The 17,241-nt window shown below is 37.7% G+C and overlaps 1 protein-coding gene across 1 annotated transcript in view; it reads left to right on the top strand.

The window, feature by feature from the left end:
* Positions 1-17,241, top strand: part of LMBRD1 (LMBR1 domain containing 1) — a 115,031-nt gene that overhangs the window by 37,103 nt on the left and 60,687 nt on the right. Inside the window, exons 4-7 of the mRNA XM_057528019.1 lie at positions 2,995-3,092; positions 5,144-5,211; positions 12,315-12,403; positions 14,839-14,912. Of these exons, the coding sequence (XP_057384002.1) occupies positions 2,995-3,092; positions 5,144-5,211; positions 12,315-12,403; positions 14,839-14,912 (329 nt within the window). The remainder of the gene's footprint in view (positions 1-2,994; positions 3,093-5,143; positions 5,212-12,314; positions 12,404-14,838; positions 14,913-17,241) is intronic.

Here is a 17,241-nt window from a genome sequence, read left to right on the forward strand (position 1 = left end):
GGGTCATAATACACTGGTTTTGCTAGTTCTTGAACTTCCTTCAGTTCAACTGTAGAAGATGTATTCTTGTGTCTGTGCTGCTTTTATTCAGTTTAAGGTCTGTGAGGTTCATCCTCATCGCATGTGTTCATGGTTTATTCTTTCTTATTGCTGTACAGTAGTCATTTGTATGACTACCACTCAGCGTATCCGTTCACCTGTTGATGGACATTTGGATCGATTCCTGTTTTTGATCACTGTTAGTAATGTTGCTGTCAGCTTTCTTGTTGTGAGTCAGACCCGATATTGTTTAATTCTCACACATCTTTAGGGGGACCTGCTGGTGTGGCTGACACTGGACCAGTACTGGGAATCTGGCCCTTGGATGTTCCCGAATGTTAGTCATTGCTGAACGGTTCTGTGCAGCTGCGTTCGGCCTGGAACCACACGGTCCAACCTGTGTAGCCTGTTTGTGTGCGTGGTTTATGGTGACTACTTGCTTTCCCTCTCGGGGTCTGTATTTGGTCTTCATAGCTGGTCACTCAGGCAAATGTGCCTATATCCTAGGTCCCCAGTAAGAGCCCTGGACTCGGCAACTCAGGCAGGCTTCTCTGGTCAGAAAGACTTTGCACATGTCGCTGCACTTCATTGCTGGGGGAGTAGAATTGTTCAGGCATATGGTAGGTATATGTTTAACTTGGTAAGAAACTACTGAACAGTCTTCTACAGTGTTGTGCTGTTTTACACTCCCTCTAGCGAAGTATGGGAATGTCTGTTGTTCTGCATTCTTGGCCACACTTGGTATTGTCAGCTTAATTTTAGCCATCCTAGTGGGTCTGTAGTATCTCATTACAGGTTTAGTTTGCATCTTCCTGATGACCAATGATGATGAGCACCTGTTAAAAGTGCTTATTGGCCATTTTGTATATCTTCTGTGATGAAGTATCTGTTTGTCTTTTGTCTATTTTTAAAAGTGGGTTATTGTATTTTATTTATAGGAGTTAATTTTATACCTTGTTATGCTAAATGAGTATAATGGTAACTTAGACATTTACAAGGTCATTGATCACACAAGTTCAGGAATACCAGGAATGCTTATGAAATAGTCATTAGGCTCTTTGGCTGTGTGAAGGCCTAGGCCACCAAGTAGTAGACACAAATGGTGTACTGCGGCTGAAGCCAAACCTTACTGCGTCTGTCAGTTTATCAGTTTTTGGCATGTGGCTGTCAGCCCACTATACTCTGTTGTCCTAATTTAGGGTTTTTCCTGTTCTGTACAGATTATTTGATTATTTCAGTCATAATATTGGTATGGTGTTTAGGGTGATTTATAGTACTTTCCCTTTATGTTTAATTTTTTGAAGCTTTTAGAATACTTATTTTGGTTACTTTCTTTTTTATTAATTAATTTATTTATTTATGGCTGTGTTGGGTCTTCGTTTCTGTGCGAGGACTTTCTCTAGTTGCAGCAAGCGGGGGCCACTCTTCATTGCGGTGCACGGGCCTCTCACTGTCGCGGCCTCTCTTGTTGCGGAGCACAGGCTCCAGACGTGCAGGCTCAGTAGTTGTGGCTCACGGGCCCAGTTGCTCCGCGGCATGTGGGATCTTCCCAGACCAGGGCTCGAACCCGTGTCCCCTGCACTGGCAGGCAGATTCTCAACCACTGCGCCACCAGGGAAGCCCTTGGTTACTTTTTTGAGTACTTGTTTATTTCCACTGGCTCTTAGATTTGTAATAGAAATGTTAATACTGACTACTCTCTGGTTTGTAGTAGAAATACCAATATTCATTACCCTTAAAGATTTACTGTCATTATTAGTTTCTCATAATATTAAAAGATTGCATAAATTTCACTGAATATCTGTAGTGCCAAAATTCAGTATGCTGACAGTCATTTTGTGATTGGTCAGTATAAATTAACTCTGATTTTTCTGTCAGTTATTTAGGGCCCTGTTCTGAGTTTTTTTTTTTTTAACTGTGTTGCAGTTAGTGGGGGCTGTTTCGTAAGTGGCCTCCAAATAAATGAGATGGTGCTAGCAGGTATTTAGATCATGTTTAAAAACTCTGTAACTCATACAGTCGTTCCTTCTAAGAGAATAAGTAATTTAGGGTTTATTATACATTACTAACGAATACTGTTTTTTAAATAAAGGCATATAATGATTATCATCCTGTGGTTGCTTTGTATAATTATGTCATCACTATTTTCCATGAACTTATGTATATGCAAATAAATGTAAATACCCAGAAGGTTTTAAGGCCAGGTTTCTTAGGTAGATTTGTTAAGTCTCAAAAAGCTGTTTATGTTGTTTTTATTTTAAATACTGTATCTTTTGCTGTTCAAATTTTAAGTTCTGTATTGAATTAAAAGAAATATTTTGATTGACTGACTACTGGTTGAAAGTATTTCAAATCTAACGTTATTTTAAAGCAGATAAATAGAAATTCATGTTAGTTAACTTTGAATCTGGTTTTACTGTTCTTACTTTTTCTCTATCTTGATTTGTTATAAGATCAGTTTCATAACACTGCATATTTTAAACTTAGATTAGGGAAATAATTTGTATCAGAAATGCAGTGTCAATTATAGTTGTTTCTTTAACTTGAGTGACTGGCAAATGTGTCAGCTGTACTCAGTATTAAGGTGGAAGGAAGACAAAAGTTAAAGTTTATTTAAATGAGATGGTTCACAGAAAGTTCTTAGCACTGGTGAGTACATAGTGAGACCTGAGATGTTAGTTGCCACAATTTATTGGCACAGTTACTATCATGATTATTGCTAAAAATTGCCCCATAGTTAACTTGAATTATGATTTGTTATGTAATAGTGGTGTTGATTTCTTGGAATGGGGGTCAGAAAAGGCTGATTTTGGATATTACATATACGTATAGAGTTACGGTTCTAGGGATCGGATGGGGAGTGTGTGTGTGTGTGTGTGTGTGTACATATATGTATGAAACAGCTATTCAGTCCATGTGTTTTATTTTAACTCAGCTTATTATTTCTTTCCGCAGCCTTATATTCTGTCATATTATTCTGTGTGTTCTTATGGATCCCTTTTGTCTACTTCTACTATGAAGAAAAGGATGACGATGACACTGGGAAATGCACTGTGAGTAGCTTTAATTCACAGGTCTCAGTTTAGGGGGAAAAAGATGATTTCCTTCTTTTTCAGAGAGTGATGTGACTTCGAATTTATTCTAGAGCGGTGTTGTCTAATAGAACTGTAATGTAATCCACATGTGCAATTTTAAATTTTCTAGTAGCCACATTAAAATAAGTAGAAAGAGCAGTTGAAATTATTTTTCATGACACATTGTATTTAATGTAATATGTTGCAAGCAGCATTATTATTTAAAATAGTCAAAAACATGTTAGTAATGAGACATTACATTTTGTCACACTCTGAAATTTAGAGTGCATTTTACACCTACAGCACACGCCAGTTCCAACCAGCCATATCCCAGGTGCTCAGGAACCACATGGGACTTGAGACTGTTGTTTCAGAGCAGTTCTAGAGCAGGGGTCAGCAGGCTTGTTTCTGTAAAAGGTCAGGTTGTAAATATCTTAGGCTTCGTAGGCCTTACAGACTCTGTCTCGGCCACTCAGCTCTGTGGTCGTAGTGTGAAAGTAGCCAGAGACAGGACTCAGCGAGTGTGATGTGGAGTAGGAGGGGGCTGTGTGTGGCCCACAGGATGTGGTTTGCTGACCCCTGTTCTAGGGCACAAAGGAGGAACATTTGCAGACCGGTCTTACTAGTCCGTGGTAACACTGATACAGAAACCTGATTAGTAGAGCACACGTGCACGCCCAGAACTGCAGATCAAGGTCACTTCAGTCTTGGTATAAAAATCTTCACTAAAACATTAGCAGATAGAATTCAGGAGCATCTTAAAAGTACATTAATGCAGTATAACTGAGTTGGGCCTATCTCTAGATTGCATTGGTGGTTTAGAATCAGCACATCTGTTAATAAATAGTAATTTAATAGGTCCTCGAAGAAATTGTATGTTGAAGGGTATTTGCGAAAATCGAACACTTTGTTTCTGATTTCAGGGGAAAAAAGCAGCAGAAAAGGAATAAATTTTTTTTGTCTTTTTATTGAGTTATAGGAATTTGTTTTATACCTTGTTTTTGTTTTGTATTTAAATACAGAAATATATTCACTCAAAAGCCAGCATTATGCATAGCCGTGTTTATTAAAACCTTAAAGCATTTGCATTAAGATCATGAGCAAAGTACTTCAACAGTATTTTAAATGATTCCCAGAGTGGTAATCAGTGCAATTTGTTAGAGAAAAAAAATACTGTGCTGAAATATTTATAAAGAAAGTCGAATTATTGTTTGCAGATACTATGTAACTCTACATTTGAAAACCCAAGGTATGTAAGGTAAAGTGGCTGGTCACCAGTTTACTGTTGAAAACTGAATGAGATAAATGCTTTCTTTTCTCTTCTCTTCACTTCTTCTAAAGCACATCTTCCCCATCCCTTTTGGTTGACCCTCCTTACCTTTACTTTAGGTATTTGTGAATAAGAATTCATCATATAAAGCATAAAGTTAATTTCTTTTTTTTTTTTTTAAATGATACCATCATCCGTCTCGTGACATTTATTTGTTTATTTATTTATTTATTATTTTTTGGCCATGCCTCGTGGCAAGTGGGATCTTATATAATAAGTATACATAAGTATATGTTTTATATATGATATATACATACAAACATATGTAAATTAAATATTTATTGTAATTATTAATTATTACTTAACCCATTTTGGTGAATTGGGGTAGGGGCATTGTGGATTCTGAATGCTCCCTGTTTTGAGAAATATTTTATTAAATATTGTGGTAATTTTACTAAAGTAAATTAATTACTATTAATTCTCCCACTGGAGAATTAATTATGCTTTAGGTGTTCTGCTTTTCACAAGGTCTAACCATTGAAAAGATTTTAAAAATCTAGTGTAGTTTGATAGATACTTAAGATGTGGTATATACATTGTTTTTCTTTAAATTTTAAGATTTGTTTTTCAACAAGGGGAGCTTTACACAGTTGAATATAAATGTGCATAGGATATGAAAGTGCTGTTACACTATAGCTGAGAATATTTTATATTTTAAAAGTCTTACTAAATGCAATATTTTTTCTCCCTTGACATCTAGCAAATTAAAACGGCATTCAAGTATACTTTCGGATTTGTTGTGATTTGTGCACTACTTCTTTTAGTTGGGTAAGTCTTGATTTTTGTTTTCCTGAAAATGGAAATAGCATTATTTTAACAATAATAGTAATAATAATAAGGACTCATTCATAAAAGTCTAGGAAAGAAAATAAAGAAAATCTAAAAAAAAAAGAACAAACTACCTTTTATATCACCAACAAGCAATAACCATAATTAACCTTTTTTTCTACAATATTCTGTCTAGACATTTTTTATGTGCTCAAATACATGCGGAAAGCCCTTTCTCCCACATAACCTTCCATGTTGTAATTTTACACAAATGTGATTATGTTTTATGGGATTCTTGGTAATCCACTGGTTGACATCTCTTCAGTATAGTGAATGTATATCCATCAATTTTGTCTGTATTACATTTCTTTCTTAGGATACAACAATTTATTTGATCTTCTAGTGATTACTTTGATTCTTATGATGTTAGCAGTTTTTCCATTTTTATAAACAACACTTTGATGGAAAAATCCTTGTCTGGATATCTTTTCAGATTTGTTGCATCAGTCCTTAAATCTTTGAAATAAACTTTGTCAATGAGTTCATTCTTAATTCTTCTTCCTTAAGTTTTTATAAACTAATGGCAATAAAATTTTGCACATTTTTTATACATTTAAAGTTTTCTTTTTGGAAAACATTTGTCCCTGTTAATGGAAGACATTTATCTTTGTTAAAATAGATCTTGATAATTTTGTTTTTTATGTTAGGAAATATATGAGGTGCTAATAAGTTTTTTAAAGTTTCTGCTTGTAATTTGGTCTCAGAATTTTCAATAAATAAAAAAAAATCAAATACAATTTGTGGTGGGAATAAAATTGGGCAGTAACTTTTTGTAGTTCTAGGAGTTCTTAGAATGCACGTGTTCTATAGTCAAAGTATATTTTTAGGTTCCTTTCTTGCCTTGATATGTCATGAAAAAGAGTACTTGCTGAAAGGACACATTTTAGTGGTTTTGCTATTTATTTTAGCTCTTAAATATATGTTTTAAAGTCTTTTTTGGCTTTTTAAATTAAGCCAGATATAGTTAGGTGAATTTGCTTGGTCAGTGTTCAGGTCCCTTATCTGTAAATCTAAATAGAGATCAGCAGACTTTTCTTAAAGGGTAGATAGTAAATATTTCAGGTTAGGGGTCCATGTGGCACTGCTCAACTCTCTTCCTGTAGCTCTAATCACAGACAATACATAAACCAAAGGACGTGACTGAGTGCCAGTAAAACTTTACAAACACGGGCAGTCAGTAGTTGGCCAGCTCCTGATTTAGAACATGACTGAAAACTGTCAGTAAAACCACAGATCTTTACAACAGCCAGGATATCTTTCCCAGACAAAAGGGTTCCTGAAGTTTCTTCTGAAATTTGTTGGTTCTTTGCATGGAAAATCATCTTCAGTCCTAGAGAGTTTACATTTTGTATGATTTTAATAAGCTTTAACTGATCGTCTACATAATATTTATTTATTTAGGAGCAGTATATTAAAAGTGAAGCAAACAGCTCCTTGCAAATCCACTAATAACGAGAAGTGACGGTTTGACCAGATATTTTGAACAATAAAATATTCACTTATTTTCCAAATACTTACTGTGTTCCTGATGTGTTCCAGATACTGTACAAGGCGCTGGGGAAACAGCGATTAATAGAAGAGACAGTTCCTTCTTCTCACGGAGCGTATGTTCAGTAGGGGTTAGGGGAGCGGACGAAGAAAATAGCTTGTGTTGGGGGCGCTGGAGGGTTGGTGCCGCTAAGCCCCGGATTGTTCAAGGGTCACCTGTATTAGTCTGCTCACGCTGCTGTGAACAGCAGGCGTTTATCTTCTCACAGTTGTAGAGGCTTGACGTCCTGGTTAGGGTGTGGGCAAGTTTGGTTTCTGGTGAGGACTCTCCTCCTGGCTCAGGGACGGTGTCGTTCTCACTGTGTCCTCACCTGGTCTTTCCTCTGTGCTTCACAGGGGAGAGATTATCTCCAGGGTCTCCTCTTCTTCTTGTAGGGACGCCAATCCCGTTGGGCTGGGATCCCACCGTTATGACCTCATTCAACTTTAATTACCTCCCTGAAGGCCCTGTATCCAAATACCATCCTGTTGGGGGGTAGGGCTTCAGCATGAATTTTGTGAGGACAAGTTCAGTCTATACTCTGTTCTCTGGGCCCCCCAAAATTCATGTTCTTCTCACACACAAAATGCATTTACTTCATCCCAACAAGCCCCCAAAGTCTTAACCCAGCATCCAGTCTGAGTCCTAAGTCTCATCTAAACATCATCTAAATCAGGTGTGGGTGAGACTGATTCCTCCTGAGTCAGAATTCTTCCCCAGCAGTGAACCTGTGCAACTGGACAAGTTATGTACTTCCAAGATACAAGGTGGGACAGGCATAGGATAGGGATTTCCATTCTAAAAGGGAGAAATCAGAAAGAAAAAGTGATGGGAGCCAAGCAGGTTCAAAACCTAGCAAGGCAAATTCCCTCAGACCTTAAGGCTCAAGAGTAAGCATCTTGGATGGATGCTCTGCCCTGCAGGCCCCCGAGGGGCAGGTCACTGCCATGGCCCTAGGCAGTGGCCCCACCCCCTTGATTCTGGGTGTGGGTCCTGCCCCCTTGACTCTACAGCAGCTCCCTGGCAGCTAAAGCTGAGCGGAGGGCGGGGGGTACCCTATCTTCTGAAATTGAGGCGGAAACAGCCTTGCCCTCTTGGGGCAGTAGAAGTGGCAGCCCTGGTTATAACTGAATTGCCTTTGGGGTCATTCTTGGGTTTTCTTGAAGGATAAAGCATGTTCTCAGCTAAATAAGTATCACTCTGTCCTGTAGAATCCCCAGAGTCTCATAGCCTCCCTTTATTCTGTCTCATCTCTGTTCCCTTAGTTCCAGCTGGCCGTGTCTCTGCTAGTGTCACTCTGTCTCTCCACCTGTCTTCTGCTGAGATAGCTGATGAAATCCATGGTTTCCACCCACACTGATCTCCTTGCCAAATGGTGGTTCAGCCACACTCTTAGAACATCCTTTCTCATTTTTTGCAGTATGGATAGGCTGCTTCCTTTCTGCTTAACCTATCTCTCTGCTCTCTCCCTTTACTATAAATGGTAAGGAGAAACCAACCAGCTTCTTCCAGCACTTTGCTTAGAATTCTCCTCAGCTAAATAAATATCCCATTTTATCTCTTACAGGTTCTGCCTTCCATAAAACACTACAAAACAATTCAACCAAGCTCTCTGTCGCTTTCTAGTAAGGATCTCCTTTCTTTCAGTTGCCGTGAACATGTTCCGCAGTTCCAGCTTTGCGCTCCCCAGAATGACCTTTCGAGTCCCTATTTCTACCAGCATTCCATTCATGGTGCTGTATGTCTTTTCCACGATGATAGACGCCTTCTCTATGACGCTCCTCTTTTCTTGCTCAGTCCTCAACAAAATTGCCTTTAACATTCACATTTTTATCAATAGCCCCTTCAAGGCAGCTTAGGCTTTTTCTGGCATGCAACCTCAAAACTCGTTAGGCCTCTCCCCATCACTGGGTACCAAAGTCACATGCACATATTTTAGGTATTTGTTACAAAGTAGCAACCCGCTTCATGGCACCAGAATCTGTATTAGTCTACTTGTGCTACCTTAACAAAATACCGCAGGCTGGCTGGCTTAAACGGTGGACACGTGTTTTCTCACAGTTCTGGAGGCTAGAAGTCTACAGTCCAGGTGTCAGTGAGTTTGGTTTCTGGTGGGAGCTCTCTCCTTGGCTTGTGGACGGCCACCTTCTCACGGTGTCCTCACACGGCCTGTCCTCTCTGCTGGCAGCGGGGGGAGAGAGCGCTGGTGTCTCTTCCTCTTCTTACAAGGACACCAATCCCATCGGATCAGAGCCTCACCCTTAGGGCCTTATTTAACCTTAATTACCTTACGAAAGGCCCTGTATCCAAGTACCGTTCCCATTGGGGGTTAGCACTTCAACATAGTAGTTTTGGGGGGAGGGGACACGGTTGAGTCTATAACGTATGGTAACTGAGAGACTGAAGTTAGCATGGAATAGTTAAAGAATGATATTAAAAACTACAATGTAAATTTAATCCTCCCTCCCTCGGTACAAAAAAGAAAAATGTAAGATGTGACATTTCAAGTGTTTGCGGTGGCAAGTGACAAACCATGACCTTAGCCACATAGGTGGACTCTGGGTCTTACTTAGAGTGTTTAAGGCGTTGCATTTTATCCTGCTGAGCAGCTGAAAGGCAGGGCAGATGTGTATGTGTTGGTGTGTGAACGCGGGAAAGCAAATACGTGTGAATTGGTCGTAACACTGAAGGACGCGTCAGAAGGGGCATTTGGGAGTTGGTCAGGGAGTGAGATATAAATGGTAGCTGGGAAGGCCACTCAGTGACCACTGTTGTAGTTCAGGTGAGAGGTGAGGGCCTGAACTAGAGTAGTTACGGAGAGCAGAGGGGAAGACACAAGCTATTTGGAAGATAAATAGGACTTGGCATTTGAGTGTAGGAGGTGAAAATCTTATTTTCAGTTCTGCTGAATTCATCATTTCAATTCCATATCCACTGAAATTCATTAGCCTTTCCTTTGTGTCTTCCTGAAGAGATAATCTGTATTAAGCTAATTCACTCAGTCAGATGGGATGTAAAATATTTTTTCTAAGCAGTTTTACTATTGTTAAGAGCCTAAGGGAAATTTATAATCTCACGAGATTCCGGTTCTTATCTTGATCTAGCATTGTGTGTCTTTGAAAGCTGAGGTTCTCTGTATCCAGTTTTTTGAGAGGGACTGAGATGAAGAAAGTATCTGTACCTTTCTACCACACAAATCCCATTACACTCTCGGTTACTTGAGGACCGTCACCATTTGGTAAAGGCCTGAGAATCGTATGACTGCTGGCTCCCCTTCAAAATGACTCTGGCTGTGGTCCAGGCTCGTCTGGCTGAAGCGGCCTCTGCATCTGTTAGCAGGTGCTCCCGGCAGGTCTTTGTCTTCAGGGCTGGTGTTTGGCCCTGAACATTGCTTGGGCCCTTCTGGTTGTTAAAAGGTTGAAATGCTCCACCTTCCTGAGTCTCTTACCTCACCCTCAGCCCAGTCAAAGGGTAAAGCCCGGTTTAGCAGGGTCTTCAGGACCAAGGCCAGCATCCGTTGATTGGTTAGTGCCTTTGCCATATTGGTTGTTAAATGTTTTGAGTATTATTGCCCAGGACATATAGACATATTTAGTTGTAACTCGTTTGAATTCTGCTTATGGATGTTACTCTTAGCTTCTGAGAAGACATTTTATGTCTGTTTCTTGGATTCTACAGTGCTGGTGGCCAGGGGGCTGAGGAAGCTGCTTTGGGTTTGTGCTTTTGCCGCTCCCTCTAGCTGTACCTAAAATAACAGTGCTGAGATGTCAGCACTCTGCCGATTGCTTCAGAATAAGTATTTTCCCGAAGTCGTTCTGGCCGTAGTTTGGGCCATTTAACCTTTTATTATTATTTTTTTTTTTTTTTTTTTAATTTTTTGGTCATGTCAAGTTTCCTCTGGTGTTATTCTTCATTAAATATTTGAACTGCTCAAGAGCCCTGCTCAGCTGCTAGAACATGAAAGTGTCAAGATCGAGAGAGCTAATTGCTTTTCTTCTACCACTGGACAGAACGTCTGATTACCTAAAACTGACATAGATACTGAATGTTCTAAGTAGGAATGCTATTTTTAGGTATTTGTGACACGTATTTCTATTTTAATAGACTTTAGATGATATTTTATACAACATAGAAGTTTTTCCCCATATTCACAGAAGTGGTTATTCCAACTAACAAGTTCAAAATATACTTTTCAAAAAAAAAAAATATATATATATATATCTGGAAAAAACTGTTCAAATAAAATAGAGGGATATTACATAGGTAGTTTTTTCTTGCTTGATTTATATTTTTGTTTAAATGCTAATATATAAGTTAATATCATTATAGAAGTACAATATGCAAGAGTTTGTTTTTTGATTCCACCCTCTGCTTTTATTTAATTGTTTTTGATTTTATAACCAGGGCAGCAGATAATGAGCTCTTTACATTTATTGCTCTATCCCTGTGAGTAATCACTTTTCTTTCTAAAAGTAGTGAGAAGTAAATCTCCAAGATTGAGAAGAGTGTAGTAAACTGATGTCAGTGCAAATAGTTAGAAATTTAAATAACCTCATGACATGTCTGATAATTCATCTTTTTATAAGAATAAAAAGTATCGGTAGTACCAAGGAGTAAAGGTTTTTGAAATTTTAAAAAATTAGAATAATTACTTTGTTTTACTTGCTTACATTATCAGGGCAGGTACTTTAATATATTGTTGAACTCATGCAGTATTTCTTCATCACAAAAAAAGGATAGATGTTACTGCTTTGCTTACAATTAAAATTAGGTTGGAAAGGAGGTAGTATTAGAGTTACTTCTTACATTCCTGTTTGATTCTCCATATACACAATCTAAGGGATACTGAGCCCTCTACTTTAATCTCTTGTCTTCTTGCTTCTGAGCTAGATAATAAAGTGCCTTTCTGTCTGTCTGTCTGTCTCTCTCTTTCCCTCAGCTGTCGATTGAAAAATAAATAGAAACTACTTACTTTCATTATGTATATTAGGCAGAATCTTGAAGGATACAGAAAAATACTAAGAAGAAAGTAAAAAGCACCCCTGATTCTACAATGAGATATTTACTGCTAATTCTGGTGTATTTCCTTTCTGTTCTTTTTTATGCATATAAAATCATTTTGAAATCATTACTTAATATTTATATTCTGTTCTCCTGATTTAACAAAGGAATTCTTAACCTCTTTTGTGATGTGGACCTTTTTGACCATCTTCAGCCTATGGCTCCTTCTCAAAATAGTTTTAAATGCAAAAAATAAAATACACAGCATTACAGAGGAAACTAATTATACTGAATACAGTAATTAAACCATTAAAACAAATTTGTGATATGGTAAACACATAGATAAGCAACTTCTCACACCTCTCTGTACTTGGTGCAGATTTGATTTGCTAATTCTTTTGGGGGGAAAGTTGATCTTGGTTTAAAAAATTACTAAAAATTGAGTTTCAGGTCATTTCCTTTTATTTGACCTTTTGTCCTTAAAACCATTAAAGAGTTATTTTCTCCTTTGTAGTGCTTTTGTTCCATTGAATCTTCCTGATAACAAAAATTCTACAGAGTGGGAAAAGGTGAAGTTCCTGTTTGAAGAACTTGGAAGTAGTCGTAAGTATTCTTTTAAAAAATAAAGTCCGTAATAATTCATATTTCATGACTCTTGCAACTTTTTTCATAAGTAGTCTATTTTTACACTGTTAAAAATTTAACTTCATAGATCTTTTAACCTGTGGTTAAAAGGATGTTAGACAAATTAGGAACTTTGTGTTACTGAGACTTCTAGCAGTCTAGCTGTTCTATAGCCCAGTCTCTTGACTTCTTCATAAAATTACCATGTTGAAAAGACAGTGTAATCTTCAAAGTATTTTAGCTTTAAAGGTCTTATAATTTCTATGTGGTCTTTAATTCACTTAGGATAATACAGAATAATATGTTAAAGAAATGTGCTAGATATATTGGTGTTTATTTTTAATTTTTAAATGAGAGAACCCTATTTTGCTATTTGATCATGATTAAGTAATCTTTTTGTGGAATATAAATTACAGAGGTTTTATGTGGATGAAATGATAGTTTATTATAAATTTACCTCACCAGAAGATCTAAGTTTTCCTCCTCTTAATCAACATGACCTTGGTTTTTAGAGAGGAACTAAAAAGCAGGTTTAGGAAGTTAGCTTAAGAAAGTTGCCTAATCATTGAAAAATATAGTTGGTGTTAGAAACTGATATCAAATAAGAATGTGTATTTTATTACTTAGAATTTCATGTGCCTTTGAACTATTTTCAAAGAAAGCTAGAGAACTTATTTTATAAACATTATGCTGAAAATTCGTATTGCTTTTGTATTTATTCTTTTTATTAGGTACTGTACATTCTTTGAACAGCACTTTCTCTTTACCCAGATACAATATTAAATGATGGTTAAATTAGGTCTTGGAGTCTTTGCTGTACAACTTCTTAATTTTCTTGCTTTCCACTTAAGATTTCATCTTGTAAATTGTGGTCCATTAATCTTGCTGATACCAGCAAGAATACGGATAGCGGGTCTGGCATATACTGATACTGCATGTCAGGATTTATGTACCTGAGCCTGTTGCTGAGAAATAAATTGCTTCTTTTCCTGCAGTTAACTCCTTCAGGTCTCTTTAGTAACTACTCTTCTGCCCTAAACATTATTCTATCAGTTTTGCTAGTCTTTGAGGGTTAGCATAACTTGAATCAGTGATTATAATAGGTAGCATTACTGTACTTGCTGTAATCTCCTTAGTCTTAACATTTAAAAAACCTCACATCTTAAACACCATATTTTAGAGTACATTTTGCTTATCACTATTAGTAATATCAACTTTTTGATCAGCCAGATATCTTAGCAGAACACTCCACTTTATCAATTCTAAGATGCATATTTTTATACATTTTCATATCTCTGATTTTGTGATGTATTTTATAAGTGGAGGTACCTTAAAATTGCTATCAGCCAAATGCCAGACCTCTCCTAGTTGTATGAATACTTTCTGTTGATACTTCTAGTAAGATCAAGAAAGTAACAGCACCAATGGTCTTTGATTTAATAAAATGTAGTATTACAGTTAAAAAAATTAAGGCTTAAAAATTTGTCTTGAATAGTTTCTGAACTTGTTAATAATATGCTCTCTCTAAGTGTTATATTTTAAAACTGAGATGTGAGTTTTAATAAGATGGGTCATTCTATTATTATTTAATATTGATACATTAAATTACTTTAAAAATTATATTTGGTTCCACAGTACCTGCATTTAAACTAGATCAATACAGGTCCAATAGAACCTGTATTAAAACTAGAACAATTAGTATTACTCCAATTTAAGAATATTCAAATTTGCGTATTTCGTTGTATTATCTGGTATGTTTATTTGAAAGTGTCACTCTCACTACTCACTCATTGGCCTTTCTTTAAAAAGTTTCCTAAATCTAACTTGTTAGCATAGTATTCCTGTTTTGGTATTATGTTTGAATCTATTTTCTGTTTGTTTGCTTCTCACTAAGGGAGCATGCTAGCTCCTTTCACGTTAAAGAGGGAAGTAAACTCTTTACTATTTTAGTTCTAGGCTATGTTTTAAAAACTTACTTGAAATTTAAGAACAGAGGAACTAGGAGTTTGAGTGGAGGGGGAAGACAGGGTCAAGGTCAGTGGCATTCCTATCATGTTATTTCTCGAGGGCTGCCTTTGAGCAAGGCCAGGGCATTTTTTTGGCCAACTTTTGAGCATCTAGTATTTTGCTGATTTCTTTTTGGGCTCAATAATTAGGTAGTAATTTCCCTCTTTAATTTTAAGAGGTGAAAGAAAGAAAGTCTTAGTCTGAAAGATCTTTAACAAATCCATTTATGAAGAGCTATTTAAAAACTCCTTTCCACTTGGAGTTAGCACTTCAAGAATGGGGTAATGCATACTGGGTTTATTCCTTTGGAATGTGTAAGAAACCCAGTTTTTATATTCCTGTTGATTTGTTGAATACAAACATTTGAATAGCTGTACATTTTTAACAGTGTTTTTCTTCTTTTGCAGATGGTTTAGCTGCCTTGTCATTTTCCATTAGTTCTCTGACCTTGATTGGAATGTTGGCAGCTATAATCTACACAGTAAGTATAATGGTAATAATTAAGTTAAGATTAAAGAATCACTTTATGATGCAATTTTGTTACCTTATTGGTATATTCAATTTAGCTCTGTTTTCCTCTTTAATATCTAGTACTTTCTTCATTTTTCTTGAGAGGAGGGTAGATTTTTAACTACTTGGTCAAATCATTTTATCTGTATTTGTGAAATTTAATATTCAGAAACAAACTTTATAACTTGTGAACCTTGAAGTGGTTATATACTATGCAATAATAGATTTAGTGATTTGTAAGCATATTAGAACTCTGAACCATAGATCAGTACCTGTTACGGATTCAGTAGATTTATCCTATATGGGGATATAGGACTTTTAAAATCAGGCATTTTACATCACTTGATATTTCTCTAGTATAAGGAATCCAATCTTATACTCTCAGAGACTTTGATTTTTTTTTTCCAGTCTCTCTGGGAATGGTACGATACGACTTAATAATAGCCTGACAAACTTGCGTGCAGAGTGCTTTTTGTGTTTTTTGCTCAAATTATAGAGGAAAAGCCAGTAAAAGTGCTTCTTACTTGCCTCCCAAAAGAGAGTTGTGCAGGAAGCTTTAAATTATATGGAACCTTTTTCAGATTAATGGAGTTTATGTTTAGAGCATTCTTGATTGATGCAAAGATGAAAAATGCTGGTTATAAAGAAAACATTTTGGATATTGTTCCAGTGTCTCCCTTTAAACATAAAAGAAATGAGCTATTAGTGTGATAGCAGAATCTGGTTTTGTTGCATAATCATTCAGGTGTCATAATGTATAATAAAAGAAGTCTAAAATCATGCATTTTAGTATCTTTCAGGTGCTTGAGTATTCAGTTTTATTATTCATTGCCATTTTTGCTTTTTTCATGTATTACTACACAAGGCATATATCGGTGGGTAACTATCTTCCCATTTCAGAGAATGTATATACTACATGTGAATTGTCTTTTAGGAAACATTCACAAGTTAATAACACATTAGGAGTTAGACCTGGACTCTAATTGCTATTCTGTGACTGATTTGTTATGCTGATCTTGGGTTTGTCTTTTACCCTTCCTGGGTCAGTGTTTTCCCCATTAGATGGGAATAAAAAAATGCCTCTTAGGGATTTTTGAAGGTCAAATGATACTTTTTGTGTAAGTGCTTCGAGAAGTATAGGGAGATGAGGATATAACAGTCAATGAAAGATGAGTCAGGAGAAAGGAACAGAAAAAGGGGAAACCAACCCGTAAGGTCATCCTCAGGAACCAGGAAGGGTCTGCGATTTTACCCTGCTTGTAGCTTGTAGTCTGCGACAGTTCCCTGGATGCTGGTCAAAGGTGCAAGACTTCCGGTCAGGGAAGAACTTCCTGTTGCGCGGCAATGGCAGCAGCCACGGGAGCGCGTTGCCTTGCGCCCGTTTCCTGAGTCCCGACTCCCGTGGGGCGACGTGAAGAGCACCCATCGAGACTGTCACAGAGCTGAGGACCCTTGAGTGTAGGGAAGCTGAGTCTTTATTAACGGACAGGAAACGTGCCTGCTCTCGCTCCAGAGGAATACTGTCTTTGTCTTCCCAGGCTATTTGCTGCACAAACATTCTTGAAAAGATAGTACAGGAAAAAAAGGGCAGTTAGTGCCTGGCTTGCAAGATGTGCAGAAATGAGAGACCCTCGGAGAGTTGTCTTCTGACGGCCGAGTGGCGCTCGCACAGCGCTGTGTAGGGGACAGACAGTCGTGGCAGGTCGGGAGTAGCTTCTCTGACCTCGGAGCAGAGACCCGAGTGAGGGGGAAGGACAGCCGGCCGCGAGGGCAGGCGAGGGCAGAAGGCCTGGGGTGGGCACCCGGCGCTGTGCTCGGCAGTCAGCAGGAGGCGAGCTGGCGTGTGGGAGCGCAGGCAACTGGGGGGCCTGGCGAGCCTGGGTGGGAGGCAGCCACGGGGCGTGTTCTGAAGCGCCTCATGGGCCCTGGTTAGGGTTTGGATTTCATTCGGACTGAGATTAGAAGCTACTGGAGGGTTCTAAATGGAAAGTAATAGGATCTGACTGACATTTTAACAGTATTACTCTGGTGGGTCTGAATCCAATAAGCTCTGGGGCTGATGAGTGGGAGTGGGAAAAATGTGTGAAATTATTAAAACTCTTTGAAAGAGAGCTTCCCTGTAGGAGCGATATTGTAAAGATAAGTACTTCAAACTAATATAGTGTATATTCAAATGGAAACTGTGAAAATTATCATTTATGCAATGAAACCAAATATAATAATCATACTGACTTAGTTAAGATAGCCTTAGAAGAGCTTTACTTTTTCTAGAATGCAGAGGGCTGGGCTGAAGGCCATTG

Source organism: Balaenoptera acutorostrata, chromosome 14 (genome assembly GCF_949987535.1).
Source record: "Balaenoptera acutorostrata chromosome 14, mBalAcu1.1, whole genome shotgun sequence".
NCBI lineage: Eukaryota > Metazoa > Chordata > Mammalia > Artiodactyla > Balaenopteridae > Balaenoptera > Balaenoptera acutorostrata.